Raw genomic sequence first — 10867 nt, 5'->3', positions numbered from 1 at the left:
TGGGAACCGAGGGTGCCTGGTTAGGGCGGCACTCAGGCTGCTCAGGCAGAGGCGGAGAAAGGGACAGACAGGGACAAAGTGCAGGAGGCAAAACTTTGGCTGGAAGGCAGGAGTGGAGGAGACTCGAGGGGCGGGACCAACAGGTCGGTGAGCCGGCAAAGCCAGGGGTGGGGGCCGGGGACCCTCCAGGTGGCACTAGCGGCGCTCGTCTCGGCCGCCACCCCTCCCCCAGCCCTGATTGGCAGGCGGCCTGCGACCAGCCGCGAGCGCCACAGCGCCCCGGGCGCCCAGGCGAACGCGAACGGCCCCCCGCGGGAGTAGGAGGGGGCGCCCGGCTATATATAGTGGCTCGGTCGCTGCCGGCGCAGCGCGCAGGGAGGCGCGCACCGCTCCGCAGGGTCCCAGCCCGGGCCGTGCGTCCTGCCCCGCTGCCCGCCGCTCCATGCAGCCCGGGTAGTTGCCGGCGCCTGGGGGCCCCCGTCCCTCGCCTCCCGCTCCTCCATCGGCCGCGCACTCCCTGCCCCGGTCCCGGCCGTGCGCTCCCGCGGGCCGCCACAGGCGCAGCTCGGCCCCGCGGCTTCCCGGGCGCACGGCCCGAGGGCGGGAATGGCGGGGCCCGGGGCGGCCGCGGCGGCGCTGCTCCCGGCTGTCCTGTTGGCCGTGCTGGCGCCCTGGGCCGGCCGAGGGGGCGCCGCCGCACCCGCCGCACCCAACGGCACGCTGGGGGCCGAGCTGGAGCGCCGCTGGGAGAGCCTGGTGGCGCGCTCGCTGGCGCGCCTACCGGTGGCCGCGCAGCCCAAGGAGGCGGCCGTCCAGAGCGGCGCCGGGGACTACCTCCTGGGCATCAAGCGGCTGCGGCGGCTCTACTGCAACGTGGGCATCGGCTTCCACCTCCAGGTGCTCCCCGACGGCCGCATCGGCGGCGTGCACGCGGACACGAGCGACAGTGAGTGGGGCGGGCCGGCGCGAAGGGTCGGGGGCCCCGAGCAGCGGCCGCCCCTTCAGACCCGCACTCAGGGTCGCGGCTAGCACCTGCTGGCGGCCGTGGGAACCGGGACGGACTCGGGTTCGGGGCCCTCCGGCGCAGGGACACAAACACTCTCGGCCCCGGGAGTCGCCGCGGGCACGGCCTTTGCGCACCCGGGCGAGCGAGCCCCGCCTCCCCGCCTTCGGAAGCCTCGGCTCTGGGTGCGGAATTCCAGCGCCTGCGCCCGTGGGCACAAGGCAATCGGCGCAGCCAACCGGCACCCGCGGGGGCCGGGAAAGCGCGTCCAGGTCGGGCCTGGCTCGCGGGCCCGCGGGGCCGCCCGGCTCCTACCGACCGGGACTGGGCGCGGCCGCCCCGGGGCCCGGACGGGAGGCTAGTGACTCCGCGCCCGCGCACGCTGGGCTGCGGGGCCCCGTTACATCCACCCCCACCCCAGAAACCGGGGCCCCGGTGGTTCGCAGGCCGAGGAGGGGGTCCGGGACGGGTGGGGCGGGCCAGGGTCCCCTTCCCGGGTGTGACCCGCGCCCCGCCCCCAGGCCTGCTGGAGCTCTCACCGGTGGAGCGGGGCGTGGTGAGCATCTTCGGCGTGGCCAGCCGGTTCTTCGTGGCCATGAGCAGCAAGGGCAAGCTGTATGGCTCGGTGAGTACCTCCCGGGCCCGCAGAGCCCCAGGCTGGGGCAGCACACGGGCAGGACCGCGACCCTTCCAGGACGGCCTGTGCCTGGATCCTGAGACTGTGGTGAGTCACAGGATTGGCACCGCCTCCCCCCAGTACACAAGTACTCCGAGGCCTCGCTGGTGACCCCGGGCCTGTCCAAACAAGGGGCAGAGAGCCAGGAGAGCAACAATGAAGTTTCTGCCATCCCTGAGTCGCACCTTCTAGTCCATAAAGAGTGCCGTTGGCAACCCTTCCCTGTAGCCTCTCTCCGGTGGGTTCCGGCAGGCAGGACTGCAGTCTATAGGGTGGTCGCGGTGCAGATGAGATTCTCCGACCGTCAGGTACCAGGCAGGTGGCTGGAGCACCAGCTGTGGGGGGCTGGCCACCTCGGTCTTCTCACCCTGTGGGGGTCTTGGCACCCCAACTTCCCAGGAGAGACATCTCAGCCAGAGCAGGGCTGGGTCAGAAAGGAGCCCCTGACAAGTGGCCCTCAGGGTTCCTTGGCCAGGAGGGGGCCCCACCCGACCCTGTCCCTTCTCCCTCCCAGCCCTTCTTTACAGAGGAGTGCAAGTTCAAAGAGATCCTCCTCCCTAACAACTACAATGCCTACGAGTGCTACAGATACCCGGGCATGTTCATTGCCCTGAGCAAGAACGGCAAGACCAAGAAGGGGAGCCGAGTGTCCCCCACCATGAAGGTCACCCACTTTCTCCCCAGGCTGTGACTCCCGGCGTCCTGCCTCAGTTTCTGGATGCTCAGGAGACTTTCTTCAGATGGACGGTCTAATGCAAGAGTAGGTGTAAGATATTTAAATTAATTATTTAAATGTGTATATATCGCCACCAAATTATTTATGGTTCTGTGGGTGTGTTTTATATTTTTCTGGGGGAAAAAAAAAGACAAAAACAAACAAAAAAAAAACACAAACCAAAAACAAAAAAAACCCCAACCCTGAGTTTTCTGGTAAGACGATGAAGACCTTTCCACTGGATTTATTTAACTTGTCAGAAAGTTGTCACAAGTGTGCTGCTACTCTGTGTTTAAAAACGGTGACATCAGACTCGAGTCTCAACCCTGCTTTGCGTGGTCCCCTGCACTGCGGTGGTGAGCATCCCTGTGTCTGGAAAGGCCTTCCCGGGGCTCTGGAGACAGCTAAGGACCCTCCCAGCCCTGGCTCTGCTCCTAGCATCCTCCAGCGCCCCGCTCCTTTGTGCCCTGTTGCTATTCATCCGGACATATCGCCTTACTTCGGGTACAGAAAATGCACTGTGGGAGCGCACCGCTGCCCCTCTGTTTTTAGATCTGCCAAGACTGACCTTTGAACTTTTCTGTAGTCAATCTTCCTCGATCTCTCCCCGATGGGGGATACTCTTAGACAACTTTATAAACTCCTGTTTTCCTTTTTTGGATCAGCCGCAGCCCGTGTTTCTCTGTGGCCACTGGGGCAGAGGCAAAAGCAAAGCAATTTTGTAAATCCAACGGAAAGGAGCCGATATCCCGCTGGAAGGCTTGCAATGGACAGATGGGTGTATTTGCGACCACAACCCAAGCCCTAGTGATAAAACACAATACGCGATAGCTGGTACTTCTGATAAGTAATAGAATATAGGGGTTTTTTTAATTTATTTTTTTTAGGTTTTTTTTTTTTTTTTTTTTTTGTAATGTGCTTCCCTGTGCTTGGGGAAGATTTGGGCTAGAAGTAGCTGTTCGTTTTAGGTGAAATGTCCTTGTCATTGTGCAAAAACACTAAATGCAGTGTTTGCATGGAGGAAGGTGCTGCTTCTCTCCATTGCATTCCCTGATGAAGTGGATTTAACATCTACCTCGAAAGCCCTTAACCCACTCATCTGGCGAAATCTGCAGAACGCTCAGACTGGGCACAGGCGTTGGCCATCCCAAGTGGCTCTTTTTCCATATGTAGCCAAAGGGGATTGCAGATAGCGTCGGTGCGTCCCATTGAAACCTTGTCACGTTTGAGCTATCTTTACCCCGTGATTTACTTTTAGTAAGGATAATCATGGTGAAAATATTTGCAGACAGCTGTTAGAGTGCACTATATGGTCACCAAGTAACCTTATATTTTTCTTTATATATTTTACAAATGTAACCCCTGTCGCTGCAGCCAAGATGGAAGAGGCAGGGTCAGTGATGTTTAAAAAAAGTCCTGAGGTGATGGCAAACATTGAATTTTAATGAATGACTTTTTAGAGTTTATACAAAATGACCTTAGCTCGCTACCAGAAATGCTCTGAATGTTTTGTCAAGACTTTAATGCTCTCCTAGGATGTTTCTGAACTGCCTCCCAAATTAACTTTATGGGAGTCGACAGACAGCAAGACTGGAAAAGGCTGATTGGAGTTTGTGTCTTTCACATTCCTCTTTAAAAAACTCTTTGTTCGAATGCAAATCATCGACTTAAAATACTGTCCTTAAACCGAGGCTAAGAGGAGGAAGGAAGCCCCTTGTGAAGCCCGACGGCCGGGCTGTGTACATCTTAACCTGCCGTCCGTCCGTGCCGTGAAATAAAAACGTTTTTCAATGTTAAACTGCGTCCCAGGCTCCAGGAGTCTTGAGCAGAGGGGATGCTCCCGGGTCTCCGCGCTGATCGTGGGGGGCGGGGCTGGAATGTGTGGACCTTCGTATTTCAAGTACTCTCACTTCGTTAAGTCTTAGCTGCCTCAGACGATGGCACGAAGTCTCATCTCAGAGCCCAGTCAGGAATTAAGATGTCTTAAGTGCAGAATGTGGTCGCCCTTGGCCCCTTGCGCCTAGTCAGCGAGTCACGTGCGCCTAGTCAGCGAGTCACGTGGGAAGCGTACAGAGATGTCGTTGGACCTCTTGAAATATTGCAAAGTGTTTCCGTTGTGATGGGATTTAAGGTTTCTGTACTTTCCGCGGTTTGCAGAATCTGTCTGTAGTTTTATACAGGTGCCGACTCCTATTGTGATGTATGTGCTGTGCACACTGACATAACACTGAATAAATGGAAACATTTATCATGTTTGAAAAGAACCCGATTGGACTTGATGTAAAGAACCGGGGAAGGTATTGAAAACGATTAAAACCTGCCTGGAAATGCTAAGCCATGGCTCCCTCCCGCCTCCCAGTGTCTATTTGAGGCCTCAAGCCTTGCCTGGCTGTGGCTGCGGGTGGGGGTGGGGGAGATGAATTTTTGCCAGCTGTGTCCACACAAATGTGGCCTTGAAGACGGGAGCTTAGTGGGGTGTGAGCGTCACAGAGTTTCGTGAGGACTCTGAATCTTGCAGTTTATTCTCGTGATGGGGCCAATTCACACCATCCCCACCAAAGCTCGGCGCACCCCGCCTTGGCCTGGCACGGTCCACAGCAATTTGCACTTTCCTGGGGGTGGGGTGGGGAGTGAGCCCCCAGAGTTGGTCATCAGAGGATTGACTCCAACAGAGTTTTCCAACTCTTAAGTAGACACCACCCATGAGTCTTGAAATCCATATAATGACTGCAACTAGCCTTTTGTGAAAAGGAAACGGAATACAGTCAGGTTGCCCAGAAATTTCCAGAGTGTATCAATCCCGGGAAGGGCATAGATTAGTTTGTGACCACATGTATATAACTAGTCTCTACTGGGATGTGATGGAGAATGGGTTTGTTAGTGTGGATTGCAATAAAAAAATTCAACACTGACCTAAGGTGCCTAGAATGTCGATTCCCCTCCCCGCCCCCAAAATAGATCCAGTCGCTTGACAAAAAGACCCCAAAAAGGCAATCAGGGCTGCAAGATCTTTAATTGTACTTATTGTGCTGTCCGAGACATCACCTTCTCCTTCCCTTCATTTCGACGCCCGTGACCTAGATGTGCCCAAGAAATGCGTGGGCAGTGAGTGTTTCGGGTTAAATCGTGTCCCTGGCTTAAATCGTGTACCTGTATAAGAAATGTTGGAGCCCCTAACCCCTAGTCCCTAGAATATGAGCTTGTTTGGAATTAGGGTCTTTAAAGAGGTAATTTCGTTAAAATGAGGTCATTAGGGTGGACTTTAATCCCATGAGTTGGGTGTGCCTCTAGAAAGTTCAAGTAAAGACGGAGGGAGAAGGCCCCGGGAAGGAGGAAGTTGGGGTGACATCTCTATGAGCAGAGGAATGCCAGGGAACACTGAAAACCGCCAGCAGGCGGGAGGGTGGCCCGGAGCAGGTTCACCCTCATGGCCTCAGGGGATTTTGAACCCCGGCCTCGGGAACAGGGAGGCATACGTTCCTGTTGTGCTAAGGTGCCCAGTGTGTAGCACTTTGTCCCTGCAACCCGAGAGAAGCTAATAAGGGTGGTTATTCATATTTCTTGCGGGGCCTGGGGTGGGGGGGCCGTGAGGACTGGAGCGCTGACGGATGTCTGGGCTTGGCTGGTCTTCCACCGTCAGCCGTGGTCCCCAGAAGGTCTCTGGCCCAACACGGAAGGCCTCGTCCAGCTGCTGGGGCAAAAGCCTGCCCAGCATGGGTAGAATCTGACACCTGGACTGGGCTTCCACTGGGCCTTTCCCCGCACCTGGCACAGACTGCAGATGGACCCAGAGGGGGACAGAGGGGGCACCAGCTCACGTAACACGTATTTGTTGCATGCCTACTGTGTGCCAGGCACAGTGCTAAGAGCCCGGGGTATCCAAGTGAGGAAGAGGGAGGCCCCGGCCCGCACAGGGCCCCCATCACAGTGAGGGAGGTGGCCGCACAGGAGACCATGAGACATCTGGCAAGGGAAAGGGAAAGAGAGGGTCAGGTGGCCTCCACCTTGGCCTCACTGGGAAGTGGCATTCGAGCCAAGACTTGAAGGCGCCGAGGGAGGAAGCCATTCCGGGAAAAGCATTCCCAGCCAAGGGAACAGCCAGGGCCGAGGTGCTGAGCCGAGGGCAGCGCCAGGCGCCGGTCACCAGTACGTGGGAGCCCCCCGTGGCTGGAGTGCTGGGAGGGGCGGGGGGGCCAGAGAGGCCGGTCGTGGGGACTGAGCAGAGAGGGGACACAGCCCGGCGGGAGTGTCGATGGTGGGGTGGCGGCAAGGGCTGTGGCCTGGGGCCCTGAGACAGCAAGCGGAGTACTGCGGACCGAGGCAGGCGGCCCGGGCGCCCAAGGCGGCCCGCTGCCCCGCGGCCCCGCGGCCCCGCTGCCCCGGGGTACCTTCTCAGGCCTGTGTTCCCACACTTGCCCTCCCCAGTGACCCAGCCCCAGGCCCACTGCCTCCCAGCTGTGTGACCTTGGACCAGCCCAGGGACTCCTCTGAGCCTTACAACAAACACTAACTGCCGCCTTTTGTTATCATTAATCTCCAAAGAGACAGGTCGTTATGGTCTTGAAGTCCCAATCCGTTTTACTCTGTGCCCGGGGTGCTGTCCTGGGGGCGGGGGGGGGGGGGTGGGCCTCCTCCGGGCGTGCCTGGCTCCTCGGATGGCCCCGGATCACACTCCCAGATTCCTCCTCCTCCATGCAGCCCACGCTGGTTCACTCCTGCCTAAAGTGGGAGGGGTCGAGAGCTCCCCAGCTCTGAGTCTTTCTTTATCAGGAATATTTTCTAATTGTTCTTAGTTCATAGTTTGAATCCTACACGCTTCTTAAAAAAACAAAACAACATGGGGCAAGGCCGGGGCCCACACAGGGCCTGTCGTGGGCGGGGGCAGGGAGAGCAGCGGCCCAGCGCCAGGGCCCTGCGACTAGGCCTGCCCAGGGAGGAGCTGACCGGCCACCAGAGTCCCAGGGCCTCAGACACCCTTGCTGGACACTGTGATGCCCCCTCCCCTCTGGGAGCCTCAGACCCGTTCCACTCGGGGCTGCAAAAGCACCTCAGCCTCCACATGTCCACGCCCTAGAATATCCAAATCCGCCCACCCGCCATCCTCCTGCCTGAGATGGGGTTTCTGAAGCAAGAGGTTATCAAGGAAAGAGCTTTTGGGGGAAAAGACTATCAAAAAAAAAAATGAGGGAAGCAGAGCAGGGCCAGGAAAAAGGGAAACAAAGACGTGATTGCAGCAGAGTCTGGGGTCTAAGCAGGACGCTAGAGCTGTCCCACCTGAAAGCATGGGGTCCCTGCTTTTGTACCCCCTTAGCAGTCAGTCCCTGCCTACAGGCCGCCCCGAGGGGAAAGCAGATCCTTCCAGGCACATTCAGGCAAGGCAGCTCCTTTCCAGGAGCTGGGAGGCTTGGCCATTAGCAGCTGGGGGATGAAGGCCCCTGGAAGAGGGGGTCTGAGTGGGGACCACCAGCATCCACCACACCCAGCAGTTCTTCCTAACTCTCCAGGGTTAGCCACGGAGTAAGGAGTTACATCATTCCTTGCTGGAGCCTGTTTTCCTTCTCTCCCCACGACGGGGATCTTCGGGGGCACGGACGGACGGGGCCAGGCTTTGCGCACCATTCCCGTGTCCCCAGCACCCAGCACCAACCTGGGCACCTACCAGGTGCTCACCCAGGCACACTTGAGGAGCTTCTCCTGCCATCGCTGTGTGTGGGAGTTCAGTGTGTGTTCTCCACCAAGGGTCAAGGTCACACACCACCAGCCCCTGCGGACCGGGAGACCAGGAGCGGGCTGGTCAAGGAGCTCACAGGGGGGCTCACCGAAGGAGAACTTCCTGGTGTCAGTGCCTGCTGGCTTAGGCTGCGTCCAGGGAGCGCCCCTCTACTTGCTAGATGGGATGCTTCCTGATCCATGGATCGCTTAATAAAGCCAATTAAATTAAAAAAAAAAAAAAGACTGTATTCGAAACTAGCTTCCCCACTCACCTACTTGCCCCATGCCCTTCCCCTTTATTTTTATTGTGATAAAATAAAACACAAGTCTACCATCTTGGGGCGACTTGGTCGGTCGAGCCTCTACTTTGGCTCAGGTCATGATCTCAGGGTCCTGAGATTGAGCCCCGTGTCGGGGAGTCTGCTTCTCCCTCTCCCTCTGCCTCCCTCCCCCCAGGCCCCCCCACCTTGCTTGTGCTCTCTCTCAAATAAATAAATAAAATCTTTTTTAAAAATCTACCATCTTAACTATTTTTATTTTTTTTAATTTTTAAAAAGATTTTATTTATTTATTTGACACCGAGAGAGAATACAAGCAGGGGGAGCGGAGAGACGCAGGGGGAGAGGGAGAGGGAGAGGCAGGCTCCCCACTGACAGGGAGCCCGCCACGGGGCTCGATCCCAGGACCCCAAGATCATGACCCGAGCCGAAGGCCAACGCTTAACCAACTGAGCCACCCAAGCGCCCCACCATCTTAACTATTTTTAAGCGGAATAGTTCGGTGGTGTTAAGACTTTCACACTATTGTGCAACCATCACCACCATCCATCTGCACCACTTTTTCATCTTTTAAAGTGAAACTCCCTCCCTGTTAACCACGAGCTCCCCCTCCCCCAGCCCCTGGCGCCCACCGCCCTACTTTCTGTCTCTATGAACCTGACAGCTCTAGGGACCTCGTGTAAGTGGAATCACACAGGATTTGTCCCTTTGTGTTCGTCCGGCTTATTTCACTCCGCGTGACGTCCTCAGGTCCATCCACGTTACGGCAGGGTGTCACTACAATCGCCTTCCTTCTTAAAGCTGGAAAATATTCCGTTGTGTGGACGGACCACATTTTGCTTATACCTTCAAACATCGGTGGACACTTGGGTTGCTTCTACCTTCTAGCGATGGTGAATAAGGCTGCTGTGAACATGCGTGTGCACATATCTCTTTGGGATCCTGCTTTTAATCCTTCTGGGGATATGCCCAGAAGCAAAGTTACTGGATCCTAGGGTAATCCCAGTTTTCACTTTTTGAGGAACTGCCCTAGTGTTTTCCACCCGGGCGGCTCCATTTTACATTCCCACCAACAGGGTACGAGGGCTCCGATTTCCCCACATCCTCGCCAACACTACTAGTTTTTTCTGTTTTATTGATCGCAGCCGTCCTGATGGGTGTGATGTGGTATCTCATTGTGGTGTTGATTCGCATTTCCCTGAGGATTAGTGATGTGGAGCACCTTTTCATTTGCTTATTGGCCTTTTATTTGTGTGTCTTCTTTGGAGAAGTGTCTATTCAGGTCATTTGCCTGGTTTTTAATGAGCTTGTTGTTGGGTTTTAGTTCTCTGCATGTTGTGGGTATTGATCTCTTATTAGATATGTGATGTGCAAACATTTTCTCCCATTCTGTGGGTGACTTTTTACTCTGTGGACAGTCTTTTCATGCACGGAATTTTAAACTTTTCATGACGTTCAGTTTGTCTATTCTTTTCTTTTTTGTGGTCTGTGCCTTTGGTGTCGTATTCAAGAAATCCTTGCCGAATCCAACGTCATGAAGCTTCTGCCCTACATTCTCCTGCAAGAGCTTTATAGTTTTATGCCTTACCTTGAAGTCTTTGACCCTTCTGAATTTATTTCTGTACACGGTGCTGAATAAGGCTCCTGTTTTTTATATGGCAGGTTGTTTGCTCATGTCCAAGCTTCTGTTTCTCTGCAGTCTGTGCATTGGATAGTGAGCTGGGTTTTCCTGTAGACGGGGACAGACTGAAATGTCCACTGGGATGTGTGCTGTCTCTGTGTGCGCCAGTGCCAGGCGCTGGGGGTCACCCAGGAAAACACACAAAATGCAAGATGCAGCTACCTGCTGGATGCTCTGAGCCTGGGGCTCGCTCTTTCTTTTTTTGTTCCAAAGGGAGATTTGCAAGTGTTAGAGATGTGTTAAGGACTCACCATCACCAAACAGAAACTTTCTCCTCTTAATGAGCATGGCCTAAAGGGACGATCTCACTGTGACATGCCCTGTGATGTAATGCCACTCACGTCCCACCTAAAATCAGTTCCCCTGCTGGGGGTCAGCAGGATGTTCTGCCCTTGGATCATACCCTCTTAATACACACAAGGGGGCAAAGACAGTGGAGTCTCTGGGTGGACAGGGAGCCAAACCCCAGAGCGTCCTGTTGGCCTGTGCCTCTCTCGGTGCAAGTGGCCAGACTCCTGGAGAAAATAGAAAATGGTAGGTGCAGCTCTGTGGAGGTTTAAGAATGGCCTTGACTTCTTTGACTTTCTTTCCATTCCATTGAGTGTCCCCTCCCCTTCTGACTGCCCCCCTCCCAGCACGAGTGCCCTGTGTGCCTTCTGAGGCTGGGTCATGAGAGGCAGCCCAGCCTCCGTCTTGGTCACGGAAGTGCCTGCAGCCTGGAGCCACCGTGTCACAACCCCATGCTCCGCGGCCACCATGTTGGGAGGAAGCCCAGGCTGCATGCAGAGGCCTGTGTCCTCCC

General features: G+C 56.0%; 1 protein-coding gene across 1 annotated transcript; it reads left to right on the top strand.

Annotated features, from left to right (window-relative positions):
• The first annotated feature begins 606 nt into the window (after positions 1 to 606).
• Positions 607 to 2370, top strand: FGF4 (fibroblast growth factor 4). Its single transcript, XM_027581513.1, has 3 exons — positions 607 to 946; positions 1525 to 1628; positions 2194 to 2370. The coding sequence occupies exons 1-3, from the start codon at positions 607 to 609 to the stop codon at positions 2368 to 2370; spliced, it is 621 nt and encodes a 206-aa protein (XP_027437314.1).
• Positions 2371 to 10867: the final 8497 nt, after the last annotated feature.

This window comes from Zalophus californianus, chromosome 11, assembly GCF_009762305.2.
Source record: "Zalophus californianus isolate mZalCal1 chromosome 11, mZalCal1.pri.v2, whole genome shotgun sequence".
NCBI lineage: Eukaryota > Metazoa > Chordata > Mammalia > Carnivora > Otariidae > Zalophus > Zalophus californianus.
The sequence above is the reverse complement of the archived record's forward strand: the minus strand, read 5'-3'. Positions and strand labels throughout refer to the sequence as shown.